This window comes from Lithobates pipiens, unplaced genomic scaffold (genome assembly GCF_037356315.1).
Source record: "Lithobates pipiens isolate NorthernLeopardFrog02 unplaced genomic scaffold, aLitPip1_a1.2 Scaffold_30, whole genome shotgun sequence".
Lineage (NCBI taxonomy): Eukaryota > Metazoa > Chordata > Amphibia > Anura > Ranidae > Lithobates > Lithobates pipiens.
The window spans coordinates 153,853,833-153,869,008 of NW_027507791.1; the positions used below are offsets into that span (position 1 = coordinate 153,853,833).

General features: G+C 43.3%; 1 protein-coding gene across 1 annotated transcript in view; it reads left to right on the forward strand.

Moving 5' to 3' along the window:
* The window catches only part of EIF2S1 (eukaryotic translation initiation factor 2 subunit alpha), a 41,918-nt gene that overhangs the window by 9,902 nt on the left and 16,840 nt on the right, over positions 1–15,176 (forward strand). The window contains exon 2 of the mRNA XM_077465007.1: positions 8,621–8,862. Coding sequence (XP_077321133.1) covers positions 8,622–8,862 — 241 coding nt within the window. The 5' untranslated portion in view covers position 8,621. The remainder of the gene's footprint in view (positions 1–8,620; positions 8,863–15,176) is intronic.

Here is a 15,176-nt window from a genome sequence, read left to right on the forward strand (position 1 = left end):
AAAAACGTCCCTGTAATCGCAAGCCTACAAATAAAAGTGCTACCGCATGAAGGTTTGTCCCCACCCATGTCTCGGGTGGGGGGGTCGTCATCGGGAGTTTTCAGCCCAGTGGTCCTCTCGGTTATCCAACCAATGGGTCTGCGATCACATTTTCTCAGGCTACAAGATAGTTTCTCTCTTGGCCACCAAACAGGTTCTTCCCCTCCAGCATACCCGTATCCGCGGCTCGCCAGGAGGCCCTCTTGGGGGCTGTAAGGGACCTGCTGAGTTGCGTGGTGGTTGTACCAGTTCCGGCCGATTTATTGTTTAGATTAATCGGTTAATAACCTAAAAAAAAAAAGTGGGTCAAATTAACGTTCATTTTCAACCACAGTGATGGGAAAATTTGGAAATAATAGAAGACTTCTTAGTCAGAGGAATTTTCAGACAGTGTATGTGGTTTTCGTTCAGAAATTGCATTCGTTTTAAAAACAATTGAAAATTTCAAACAAAATTCTTTCATTCAGCAAATGTACAAAGATTTTTCGTCTGAATATTCTCATCTGAAAATTGATCTGTGTGGCCAGCATAAGGCTCGGTAAACACACCTATGCAGTTTGCTTTTGATCTGTTTCTGTATTGCTTTTTGCTGTGCGCTTTGATTTTTGCACACGTGATTTTACTGCAATTTGCATATTTTTTTTTTTCGGCAGATTAAAAAACACAAATTGCTGCAAAAATGCATTACATGCTTTTCTGCAGCTTCTTACATTGAAGTATATTGAACCTATAAAGCACCATTTTGCGTTTTAAAAGTCCCTGACCCTTTCAGATGTGAACGTGTCCCATAGGAAACCATGTATATGAACTGTAGTGCATTTCTGCAAAAAGCACCAATAAACTCCGATGTGAAATAGGTCTGAGACATTTTGTAACATAATGGGGTTTAAAAAAAAAACACCAAAATTAGCCCTTTATAGTAGAAAAAAACAGCTAATCACTACTGTAAGTGGTTCATTTTTTTTACCGTAGAACAGTGAAGTAATATTTACAGTAGCGATTATTTGCTCTTTTTGTACTATAAAGTAGGAATGCACCGAATGGGTTTTTTGGTGCCGAAACCGATACCGAAAATGAAAAATGCACTAGGCCGAAAACCGATACCGAAACAGCACCGATACCGAAAATGACTGTTTTCAAAAAATATTTTTATACAGGAGGTGGTCAGAGACTGGGGACATGGTACAGGAGGTGGTCAGGGACTGGCGACCCGGTACAGGAGGTGGTCAGGGACTGGCGACCCGGTACAGGAGGTGGTCAGGGACTGGCGACCCGGTACAGGAGGTGGTCAGGGACTGGCGACCCGGTACAGGAGGTGGTCAGGGACTGGCGACCCGGTACAGGAGGTGGTCAGGGACTGGCGACCCGGTACAGGAGGTGGTCAGGGACTGGCGACCTGATAAAAGAGATGGATGCAGCCAGTGTTGCCCCCTGTGATGCAGCCAGCTATGCCCCTCTGCAGTGAAGAGAGCCGTCTGGTTGAATAGAGCGCCGGGAACATCACAGCTTTAATTTCAATAGCTGTGTGTTCCCCGTCGCGCGCCGTCACACACAGCCCCTCCCCCTTGTCCAGGCACTTTGATAGACAGATCACCCATCCAATCTGGACAGGTGATCTGTCTATCAAAGTAACCCCGGACAAGGGGGAGGGGCTGTGACGGCGCGCGACGGGGAACACACAGCTATTGAAATTAAAGCTGTGATGTTCCCGGCGCTCTATTCAACCAGACGGCTCTCTTCACTGCAGAGGGGCATAGCTGGCTGCAACAGTCCTGCGCTATTCACCCCCATCATGGGAGGCACCAGGGGCAGGGGCGGAGTTCCGCCCCAGGCCCCGCCCCGCCCCATTTTCGGCTCAATTATCGGCCGTTTTTTCCTTTCGGCAAATTGCCGAAAAGGGCATTTTCGGCCGATATGTTTCGGCGGCTGAAATTTCGGTGCATCCCTACTATAAAGGGCTTGTTTTTGTTACCCCATTATTTTACTGGCTGACTAATCCATTATGAAAATGGTAATCGATTCATTTCATAATCTATTAGTTGTCCATTAATCGATTAGTTGTTTCAGTCCTAGTTCCAGAATCAAAGTTTCCAGGGATTCTACTCAAATCTGTTTGGACGTACCCCTTCCTTCTTGGGAACTACAATCTTGGACCCCCCCCTGAGTCTTTACCAAGGTATTGGCTCCAGTTTTGGGGTTGCTGCGGCAACGTGGGACCGCGATCGTGGGCTACCTAGATGATCACCTGAGGGTATCTTCCGCCTCAAAGTTAGAGGAGGATGTGGCGATCGCCATGCAGACCCTGCAAGAATTTGGGTGGCTGTGGAACCTAAAGAAGTCGGCGATTGTACCGACCCAGCGTCTGGAGTACCTAGGCTTGCTGCTGGACTCCATGGAAGCGGGAGTTTTTCTCCCTTCAGACAAACTGCAGACTCTCAGATCCGCAGTAAAACTGCTTATGAACCGCAAGTGGTCGTCGCTCTGCTTTTGCATGCAAGTCCTGGGTCTCATGGTAGCATGCTTCGAGGCAGAGCCTTATGCCCAGTTCCACACTAGAGTCCTGTAGAAGGAGATTTTGACAAAATGGGACAAATCTCAGTTGTCCCTGGATTGACAGATCCAGGTGAGTCAGTCAGAGACTCACTGATCTGGTGGCTGAGGTCCCCGGTGATTCAGTCCGGGAAATCGTTCCTGCCTCTTGAAGTGGACAGTGATCACAACGGACGCCAGCCTATCCGGCTGGGGTGGAGTGATGGGGGTTCAGTCGACATCAGTGCATCGGCTGATGCCTGTTTTAGCTGCAAAGTTTTGCAGGCGGCAGTATAGTTGCAATTGAATATGCAATATATTCCCCCCCCCCTTTTTTTATTTTTATTTTTATTTTTTTCCATTAAAAACACAGTACCGTTAAGTTAATGCGCTGTTGCATTACATTCTGCAGTTTGTTTGGTTTTTTTTGTTTTGTTTTTTGTGCGGTTGTGGGTAGTCGCTCCTGTTGAGGGTACCCTGGTTTGGTGGTTGATTTCTCCACGCACTGTTGTGTTTTTTGTGGGTAGTTTCACTAGTTCCCACTTGCCACGGTGGATGAAGTTTTTATGCTGTTTTTCCCACCCCTCGTTTGGCACTGCATGGGGACGTTCCAATGGCTAAGAAAGGAGCTGTGTCGGTCGGTGAGTATAAGAGGAAAATAGCATTTTTTTAAATGTATTAATTTTATTTTTTTGTTTGTATTCACCGTAAAATCCTTTTCTCTGTAATTCACCGACTGACACAGAGCACCCGCCCTTTATACTGCTTGTTGACGTACTGATGTCTGCATGGCAGGGAGGAGGGTTGTTGCCCAATGGACCACCCCCTGGACGGAACTAAGAGTGTTGTATTACAACTAATGCCTAGTATCTCCTAGTAATAGGGCATAACAACCCAAATGGCTAAGAGAGGATCTGTATCGGTCGGTGAATTAGAGAAAATAATTTTACGGTGAGTACAAAAAAATCCTATTCACTTCGCTATAAGGCCTCATGCATATTGGCCATAAAAAATGCTGATTATACACGTTTTTGGCATTTTTCTTTCAGCCTTTAGAAGCAGCTCTGTTCTGTGTCCATGCACATTTGGGCATTTACAGGAATATCTATAGAGGAGCCTTACAGGCTGAGAAAAATTTCAGTCACAAATGTTTTTTGAGATAAGCTTTTGGGCAGAAAAAAAAAAAACACTTGGCGCACCTAAACAGTGTTTGGATGCATCAAGCATTTTTAATGGATATGTAAAGGTTCATTTTCATTTTTTGTTAGTTTAAAACATGTCATGCTTATCTCCTCTGTGCAGTTGGTTTTGCACAGAGTGGCCCTGATCCTCCTCTTCTGGGGTTCCTCCGCGACACTTGGCTCCTCCCTCTCTTCTCGAGTGCCCTGTTGGAGAGCTGCTCTCCCTCGGGGCACTGCTGCATTCATTGACACAGACTGCAGGACTCTGCCCTACCCCCCTGGCACCCGCGTCATTAGATTTGATTGATAGCAGCACAGCCATTGGCTCCCACTGTGGTCAATCTGTCCACTCAGGATCCGAGACACCAGCTTGAGATGGTGTGCTCCTCCTCATCGCTGGAAAGACCGGGTTCAGGTAAGTAAGGGGGGGGGGGGGGCTCTGGGGGTCTGCTGCATCACAGGAGGTTTTTACCTTAATGCATAGAATGAATTAATATGAAAAACCTCAAGGGTTTGCAACCCCTTTTTTTAAGTGTATTTTTTTTGGGGCATAAAAAAAGCTCATCGCTATGCCTAACCTCATGTACAATATGCTCTATAGGAGCGTATTTTGTTTTGCCTTTTTCTGCCAGCGGTTCTGGCATTTTATCTGCTTCCTCGTGTACATAGCCCCTAATGGCTTTCTCATTAATGTTCAAATTTTTTTTTATAGGGAATTGTTTGTTATGGAATTTTTCATTAATGTACAAAGTGGTTTTGAGGCGAGCTCTGTTTAAAAGAAATTACTTTTATTTCTATTTCAACCTCGACCTTGTTTTTTCCTATCTTTGCACCCCCTACAACAGTGGTTCTCAACCCCTGCCCTGAGGACCCACTAACAGGCCAGGTTTGCAAGATGACTGCAATACATCACAGGCAATTTAATTTGCTGCTCAGTGATTGCAGTATTCTAGTCTGCATCTCCCCAGGGTAATACTTAAAATCTGGCCTGTTAGTGGGTCTTGAGGACAGGAGTTGAGAACCACTGCCCTACAACCTCGCCAACACTCCCTTTCCTCTCTGACCACAACCTCATCACTTTCAGAATGTGCTCGTCTCCAACCACCTGTTCCACCAAGCAGAAAACAATTACTCGCAGAAACCTTTGCCACTTTATTCCTTCTCTTTTCCATTACAAAATCTCGCCCCTTTCTTGCCCTGATCTGGCCACCTCTATCTACAACAGTTCGCTTTCATCCTCACTGGACTCTCTTGCTCCTCTCCAGTATACAAAATATCAGGCCCTGTCCATTACAACCTTGGACCCCCGAAGCCAGAAACCTTAGGACCCCTTTCACACTGGGACATTTGTCAGCCACTTTTGGGCTAAATATAGCACATGAAAAACGCCTACCCTGTAGCCCCAGTGTGAGAGCCCGAGTGCTTTCACACTGGGGCAGTGCACTTGCAGGATGTTGGAAAAAGCAAGCAGCAGGCAGTAGCAAACGTAAGCAGCATCTTTCGGGTGGTGCAGGAGCAGTGTATACACCACCCCTGCCATTGAAATCAATGGGCACTGCTGCCGAAATGCCTGCAAAGCGTTGCTTTACGGGCACTTTTAACCCTTTATTCGGCTGCCAGCGGGTCTTAAAAGCACCTGGCTAGCAATTGAAAAGCGATGCTAAATTTAGCGGTGCTTTACCACTGTTGCAGCGGCACTTTACGGCTATATCGATTTTATCATTAACGCCCCCCCCCCCAACCCCAGTGTGAAAGAGACATAGCCGTGCACTGGAAATCCCAGCATGCGTTTACCCTATGTAAATCTGCCTTCTTAAAATACAATTCCTCCAAACAAGCCTACTTTGTCACCCTCATTAATACTCTGTCCTCCAGTCCTCATCATTTCTACTTTCTCCACCCAGTAACTCGCTCAAGATATTGGCAATCATTTCAAAAACAAGATCGATGGAACCAAACCTCTCCCAAAATTGCTCCAGTCTCTGCAGGAGTATGGTGCCCTCTTTCTTTTGTTTTTTTAAAACCAATCTATCCAAATCTTCCATCCTTAACTTACAGTGGGCAAGGACGCGGTCAGATTTCGCAATTCATCGTTCCCCCTTCGCTGGGCGACTGACTGTAGTCATTACTTGGGAGTTTACATTATTTCTCATCTTTCTAACCTGTATTCAGTGAACTTCGACCTATTACTCACCCGTCTTAGAGTGGATCTCCTCCATTGGCATTCGCTCACATTACCGTGGTTTGGCTGCTGCAACCCTCAAGATGACCATGCTGCCGAGGGTTTTGTACCTGCTGCATGCACTTCATACCCACTTTCCCCTAGTTTTCTTCAAGCCGGTATCCTCCATGTTCCACAATTTTGTTTGGTCCTATCGCAGGCCATGCAATAGGCTTCAACTTCTTCATCTCGCAAAACATAAGGGAGAGGTGGGCCTCCCAGAAGTGAGAGCCTTCTACAGGGTGGCTCATCTCACCAAGCTGGTGGGTTGGCACTGCCGTGCGGAGGCGAAGCACTGGGTGTCCCTGGAAATGGAAGACTCTAACGGCACGGCTAAGAGCTGGCCATGGATCACCTCACCCCTACCGAAAAACCTCATTGATCACCCTACCTTGGGCAGCACACTTTTGGTGGCCAGAGACACCTTTCGCCATTCCACAGTGTCAACACTAACTTCTTATGGTGCTGGTTCTGGACATTCCAGAATTCATGCCTGGCCTTCAGAATCCTTGCTTCCAGTGATTGGATGAGGGTGGCCGGCTACATCTGGGCCACCCCCAGGCATATCATGTCAGCTCATGGAACTGGAACACATTTTATCACAGAGGAGAGCTGATTTGTCAGTCACTTGATAATCTACGCTTCGACCAGTGAATGGGTTTGTTCTCCCATTCCTCTCTAATTGGGAATTGGTTCTAGGCACCCAATTCACTGACTCTCAGAAGGAGAACATCCTTCATTTTGCTCAGACACCCTCCATAGCTACCAGAGTTCAAGAGACTTGGGTAGATTAGGGAAGTAAACAAGTGTCAGAGGGGTTTGAGTTCCTGGAGGGCTGGGCCGGAAAAAAAAAGAGAAAAAGGCATATGCCGAATGTGTCCTTTGAACACATAGGTGGAAACGCTGACCTCTTGATTGGTGCACTCATGAGGTTGCTAAAACTCTGTGCTTCTTAACACCAGCGGTCCTAATTTAATTGGATACAAAGTTTTTTTTATAAGTAAGTAGTTGATACTTTGAAAGCTACTCCTACATATGTTTAGTTTATAAAAATGCTGTTCATTGTAAACTAGCTATTCCACTAGATGAATTGAATCTGTGCAATTGCTCTTAAAGAGGAAGTAAACCCTGATGGGTTTACTTCCTCTTTGATTCCCTGCAAAGGTAAAGCATAATGGACTACTATGCATCGCATAGTAGTCCATTAGGTGACACTTACCTGACACAGAAGCCAGCGAAGTCACCGCTGTCCCCTGTAGTTCTGAGCGTCCATCTTCTTGGTGGGTCTCGTGATTCGCCGGAGCAGCGATGACGTCACTCACGCGCATGCGAACGGGAGCCGACACTCGCGGCATATCGCCGCGATCTGCGGCTTGCCCAGTGCACCGTATACAGCAGTGGCTGTCTTCAGGTAAATATCTCCTAAACCGTATAGGTTTAGGAGATATTTCTTGGACCTACAGGTAAGCCTTAATCTAGGCTTATTTGTAGGTCAAAGTGGTTTGTAAGGGTTTACAACCACTTTAATACCTATATAAATAATAATAAATATAAACCGTAGAGGCTTTCCTTGCCTTCTCCTCATTATAGAGAATATTTATAATTTAATTCACTTATCTTATTCTTATACGATTCATATTATTAATATAATTTTAATAATCTTCTATAACCCCATAGTAATAAAACATATTTACATCACTGTCCAGAATCGCCTCCATCTGTGCCACCCTTTGCTGAGCGGCCCATACTGGTTGCGGGGTGATACACACCTCTAACACACTGTGGCGGATGCTTCGTGCATTTGAGGGTTGATCTGGCTAGGGGTAAGCGCTTTCTGGAACTTTTTGATGGAAAAGCTTAATGATATATTATGTATTTTGTAATGGATTGTCTGATATTAATAAATACCATTTACTGTTATTAATTTTCTTTTTTTGATATCGTAATTATTAGCTTGTACATCCCCTGAGGAAGCTAATGCAAAACATGTCGGAATGAATTGTTGCAAGTACTTCAACTCTATATATCCAGGACCCCCTAAACAATATGTGATTTGTTTTTAATGCACCATCTGTGCTATTTTAATTGTATTAATAAACTATTTTGTTAAATACATTTCTTTATACTAAAAATTCTTCTTTGTACAAATTATATATAAGCACCGTAAAAATCCCATCTCTATATTTTTTTTCATTTCTAATCTTGTAATTGGGATGAGGTGCCTACTATAATTTGGGTGCTTTTTGATAGCCAGAACCAAAATCTATAAATGTTTGGTATCTATCTATTTACTCGGCGTCACATTATCTTTCACATTATGCAAAAAAATTGGGCTAATTTTACTGTGGTTTTTTTTTTTTTTTTTTTTCATGAAAGTGTCCCTTTTCCCAAAAAGTTGCGTTTAAAACACTGCTGCACAAATACCGTGTGACATAAAATATTGCAACAATCGCCGTTTAATTCTCTAGAGTCTCTGCTAAAAAAATATATATAATATTTGGGGGTTCCAAGTAATTTTCTAGCAAAAAATATGGATTTTAACTTGTAAACACTAAATGTCAAAAATAGGCTTAGTCATGAACGGGTTAAATTTCTGAATAATTTCCGAAAACACACAAACCTGTATATAACGATATGTTTTATTTTACAGGATGCCTGGTTTAAGTTGCCGATTTTACCAGCACAAGTTCCCAGAAGTAGATGATGTGGTCATGGTTAATGTTCGGTCTATTGCTGAGATGGGGGCATATGTCAGCCTCTTGGAATATAACAACATAGAGGGCATGATCCTCCTTAGTGAACTCTCAAGAAGGCGTATCCGATCCATAAACAAACTCATCCGCATTGGCAGGAACGAGTGCGTTGTAGTAATAAGAGTGGATAAAGACAAAGGTATGTCTACTGATTTTTCTGTCTTGAGTCGGATATGTCATGCATAGATAGCTTTTTGCATTTGTCTTTTGCCAAGCTAGTGGTGATTTCTGCCCCTGGAAGGCAATCTGGACCTGGATTGTGTGAATTTTATAATGGAAGTGCTTGTTACACCTGGAAGTCATTTTAAATTAAAATGTTTATTTTTTAACTTGGTGATCTAAATCCATTACTCCAGTATTAAGGCATTTTTGCCTAAGCACACTTTTCCATAGTTACTAATGGTGATCTCTGTTTAGAATTGTCAGAGCATTGTGCAAGGAAATGTTACTCTCTAGATTGTAAATGGAAAGGGGTTTACATAATAAGGATAAATAAGTCAAAGCGGTGAACCCATCCCTCTCATTCCCAATCCCTTCAAGTTACTAGTGCCTGAAAAGGAACAACTTCGGCATATATTATATTTTATTTTTTATTAAACCTGAAAATGCCTTGGACATCCTCAGGTGTGCACTCAATAGCAAATGGTTTACTCTGTGTTAATGTGTGTTTTGTAAAGATCGTCCTATATAAAGCACCTAACGTGGAGCTCCTGACCGATTTTGAAAGGCACAAATTATTACAGCACTGTAGTAGAGCTGCATAATTCTGGATGAAATGAGAATCCGTTTTCTTGCTTAGAATAAATTTCATGATTCTCTGTAGGTTTTCTTTTTAAATTCATTGAAGTGTATTATTCCCCAAAAAAAACCGCTGTGCAAACATTGTGTGACGCTATTTTATTCTCTAAGGGTCTCTGCTAAAAAAAAAGTTTGGGGGTTCTTGGTAATTTTCCAGCAAAAATTACTAATTTTATCTTGTAAGTAACAAGTTTCAGAAAAAGTTTTATGCCCCATACACATCAGATTTTTTTCTGATGGATTTTGGCCAAAACTTGTGTTGCATACTCGCAGTCGCACAAAATTGTCAGAAAATCAGATCGTTCTGAACAAGGTGACTTCAAATATGTACGACGGGACTATAAACGGGCCAGTAGCCAATAGCTTTTGTCTTAGTTTATTCTGAGCATGCGTGGCACTTTGTCCATCGGAATTGTCTACACACGGTTGAAATTTATGCAATCGGATTTTGTTGTCGGAAAATTTTAGATCCTGCTCTCAAACTTTGTGCGTCGGAAAATCAGACGGAAAAAGTCAGATGGAGCCCACACACGATTGGATTTTCCGTCATGATCCGATCGCACATTTTCTGTCGGAAAATCTGACCGTGTGTATGGGGCATTAGTCTTTAAGAGGAAGTAAACCCTGATGGGTTTACTTCCTCTTTTTTTCCCTGCAAAGGTAAAGCATAATGGACTACTATGCATCGCATAGTAGCTCATTATGTGTCACTTACCTGACACAGGAGCCAGCGAAGTCGCCGCTGTCCCCTGTAGTCCACCGCATCCATGTTGCTTGTGGCGTCTCGCAGCTCCGACGAATCACAGCTGCGCAACCGCGATGACGTCACTCCCGCGCATGCGCACGGGAGTCGCGTCTCGCAGCTCCGCCGCTGCCATACGGCGAAGCCGCGATGACGTCACTCCCGCGCATGCGCACGGGAGTCGACAAATTTGGCAAATCCATTCTTGGATTTGCCGCATTTAGTGCGCCTGCGCGCCGCTGTCTACGGCGCATGCGCCGTAGACAGCGATGCCCATTTTCGGGCAAATATCTCCTAAACCATATAGGTTTAGGAGATATTGCTTGGACCTACAGGTAAGCCTTAATCTAGGCTTACCTATAGGTCCAAGTTGTTTGGAAGGGTTTACTTCCTCTTTAGGTGGTTAAACTGACCTCATTTGCAGCGCTTTAAATCTAATTTTGATCTGTAAATGAACAGAAAGATGCAATGTTTCTTTTTATTTTATTTTTTACAGCTGTGAACAGAAAACTGCTCTGCACTTGTTCCCTGAATCATGGAAATGCTTTTCATCTATTAAATCGTCTGCCCTTGTCTTGGCTAGTAATTTTTTTTATTTTTTCTGCCAGTAAATACCTTACTGTTTCTTGTCTGGTAATAAGCCTAGGCTCATGACATGCACAGCTCACGCTTTAACTCTCGTGAGAGTTTGCCAGGAAGGGGGGGGGGGGGTGTGAGTCATAAGAGGGCCAATGAGAGCTGCAGAACTGGAGGTGTGCGTCTGTGTAAATCCAGGAAGGGAACACAGCAGTTTCAGCTGCCCACAGTTACAATGGATGCAGCCAGACTCAATATATGAAATAATATGCAAAGTGGTTGGAAGAAAGCTTCAGAATGGCAAAGATGTTTTTATTAGAAATTATGTGAGCAGTTTCTCTTTAACCACTTCAATACTGGGCACTTATACACCTTCCTGCCCAGACCAATTTTGAGCTTTCAGCACTGTCGCACTTTGACAATTGTGCGGTCATGCTACACTGTACCCAAACGGATGGGCATGGATGGATGGGCAGCGGCTTAATATCCTGATCATGTCATATGACGTCCGGTCAGGATATTAAAACCACTTTGCCACTGTCATTTTGCTATGTGGCGGGCGGCAAGTGGTTAAGATCGTGTAGGGAGTTGAATCAAGATCGCATATTTTTTTTTTTTGTACTGATTAATCGTGCATCTCCAATCTGTAGTGTGTATATGTATATATATTTTTTTTTTTTCCAATTCAAGCAGTGTCAGTACCTCAATTTAAGCTGTTATTAACCCCTTGCCGACCAGCTCGCGCCGATATACGTTGGCAGAATGGCAAGGACGGGCATATTAACGCACCTGTACGCCGCCTTTAAGACACAGCATTGTGGGTCCCGTGCTCTCGATGCTGCAATCGTCTCACGGGGAAATGCTGATGTAAACAAGCATTTCCCTGTTTTTTCCTAGTGACAGGACACTGATCCCAGTGATCATTGTCGTGACATATAGCCCATCCCCCCCCCACAGTTAGAACAAATCCCGAGGACATGCTTAACCCCTTCAGCAATCCCTCCTGGTTAACCCCTTCACTGTCAGTCACATTTACACAGTAATAAATGCATTTTTATAGCACTGATCGCTGTATAAATGTGGTCCCAAAATAACGCCAAAAGTGTCTGATGTGTTCGCTATAATGTCACAGGATAACAAGAACATCGTGATTTCTTTCTCTATAACGACACTGATGTTAACCGGTTCACATTATGTAATACTTACAAAGTGTACATGAGAGGGGTATTGCTTAAATTAGCGTCAGTTGTTAAAAAAAAAAAAGACGAAGCAGATTGGTGTCTTGTAAGAACGGGTTAATAAAATTACGCCTACTCCCTTGCTTATGCAAGCTATTCTTAAAGATAGACAACAGCTAAGATCTTTACTCCTTTACAAACAAGCAAACCATCTTAAGTTCCTTTTAAAGCTTCGTATTACGGTTTGCATAACAAAGCCGGAGCTTGGTTGGCTAGAATAGTGAAGGCCAAGCAGGTCAAACGTAGGATAGCTACTCTTACTCATCCATTCACTAAAAAGCCTGTCACTAATCCTAAAGACATAGCTAATGTCTTTGTGGATTATTATCAATCTCTATATGACCTTCGTAATGATGGGGAAACCCACCAACCTTCGCCAACTCTTATTGACGAGTTTTTACAGAAAATAAAGCTTCCCACCCTTTCTAAGGATCAACTTGACTCCATCTCTCGCCCATATACAATTTCAGACATCTGTTTGGCCATCCAAAGACTTCCCAACCGTAAGTCTCCAGGTGTGGACGGGTTCATAAATGAGTATTCTAAATTCCTCTCCACTAACCTTGCTCCTCATTTACAATCGGTTTTCAGTTTGACTTCGTCCTCTGGCACTTTTCCACCTGAAATGCTTAAAGCGGTGATAGTGACTTTGCCAAAATCCGACAAGGATCCTACTAACCCTGCAAATTATAGACCCATATCCCTTCTCAACACGGATGTGAAACTCTTTGCTAAACTCTTAGCTACCTGGTTGCAGACGGTCTTACCTGATCTTGTCCATCCAGATCAAGTGGGCTTTATACCCGGACGACAGGCCCGGATGGCACTAGACGTCTTATCAATTTAATTTCCCAGGCTGGATCCTCTCGAGTGCCTTCTCTTCTTCTCTCTTTGGATGCAGAGAAGGCATTCGACAGGGTACATTGGGGTTACCTAAATGCGGTACTCAATAAATTTGGATTTGTGGGATGGATTCAGACGGCCATCATGGCACTGTACTCCAACCCTTCGGCCACAGTACTCACCTCGGGCATTACCTCTAAATTGATACATATAACTAATGGGACGAGACAAGGCTGCCCCCTTTCACCGATAATTTTTACGCTTCTCATGGAACCATTAGCAGAACATATTCGATCCCATCATAATATAACTGGGCTTACTATAGCTGGTAGAGAACATAAAATCCGCTTATTCGCTGATGATGTTATGCTCATACTTTCGAACCCCTTGACATCATTGTCTGAGACACAGAAAATACTGCAGGACTTTAGCGCCGTTTTTTATTATAAACTGAATGCTACTAAATCTCAAATTCTAGGTATCCATGTGTCAGCTTCCATGCAATTGGCTTTGACTAGGGATTTCCCTTTTTACTTGGTCTTCTCACTCTATACCCTTTTTGGGTACTCATCTGACTAGGCAGACCTCACAATTGTATACATATAATTTCAAACCCTTTTTAGAGTCTTTCCAGCAATTGTCGCATCTTCATACTCAGGATCTATCGACAGCAGGTAGAATTGCAGCACTTAAGATGATCATACTCCGAAACTCCTTTATCTATTTCGCACACTGGCTATCCCCATCCCACGCACTTTTCTTTCCTCGGTACAAACTATATTTAATCAGTACATATGGAATCGTAAACCGCCTAGGTGTTCTGCTACGATTTTGCAGACACATGAGAAGCATGGGGGTATGGGTGGTCCTAATGTAACAGCATATTATAAAGCTTGTGTCTTAGACCAACTTAAATATTGGTGGACCCCCTCTGAACACAAAACGTGGATAGCCATGGAAGCTGATGGCACTCTGTATCGGGACCTCAAATCCACTCTTATTGCTATTATGTTGGATGCACCAATCCCTACTTCCTTTATACCTACGATTCAAATCTCCACAAAACTATGGTCTGAACTTCCCGTCTCTTCCATACATGATCAATCGTTCTGTAAAATTCCTATCCCGCTCTCAGTCCTCCGCCACTTTATTCCATGCCTTGATTTGAAAATATGCATCTCCAGAGGTATAACCTTGCTCCAAGATCTATATCATAACTTGTCCCTTTGTACGTTTTGATCATTTGGTATCGAGATTTCAACTCCCTGCTTCTGCCTATTTTCCCTACCTACAAATTTCCTCTTTTCTACGGAAGCAACCTCTCCCCTATTACCTGCAAATACCTTCACTACTAAATAAACTCCTTTGTGATCCCAATGGCCTTGTTAAAGGAATATCTTTATTTTACAACATCTATAACACCCAACATTCCTTTTCCAAAACTACTACTATTACTAAGTGGGAACACATCCTTGGTAAAACTTTTTCTGATGATCATTGGAAGAATGCATTCTCTACTACATATATGTCTTCCAGATGTCCCATTCATTGGGAAAATTATTCTAAAGTAGTTCACTTCTGGTATCTTACACCTTATAAACTTAGTAAATTTTGCCCAGATCGTACAGCCTTATGTTGGAGAGGATGCGGAGATGTTGGTACATTGTACCATATCCTGTGGACGTGCAAATCATTCCGATCCTTGTGGAATAAGGTTTTCACAGTGATATCTGATATCTGTGATAAACATGTGGATCCCACACCTGAGTTAGCCTTATTACTAGAGGTCGACCGATATGGGTTTTTCTCTGGCCGATGCCGATATTTAGAAATCATGGCGGCCGATAGCCGATATATGATGCCGATTTTATATATATTTTTTTTTTTTGGGCTGCTATGTTAGGCCGATTTTATTATTTTTTTCCCTTTTTTTATTATTATTATTTTTTTTAATCCCCCTTGATCTAACACACCTTTTCCCACTGGGGGCGTTTTTCAGGCGCTTTTGGGATAAAAATAGCTCCTGTAAAGTGCCTGCAAAATGGCTCCCCTGCAGTCTGTGTGAAAGACAGAGTGCTTTCACACTGAGGCGATGCGCTGGCAGGATCTTAAAAAAAAAAAGTCCTGCAAGCAGCACGTTTGGAGTGGTGTATATCGCTCCTGCCCATTGATATGAATGGGCACCACTGCCGAAGCGCATGCAATGCGATTTGGCAGCAGTGCTTCATGGGTGCATTTAACCTCTTCCTTGGCCGC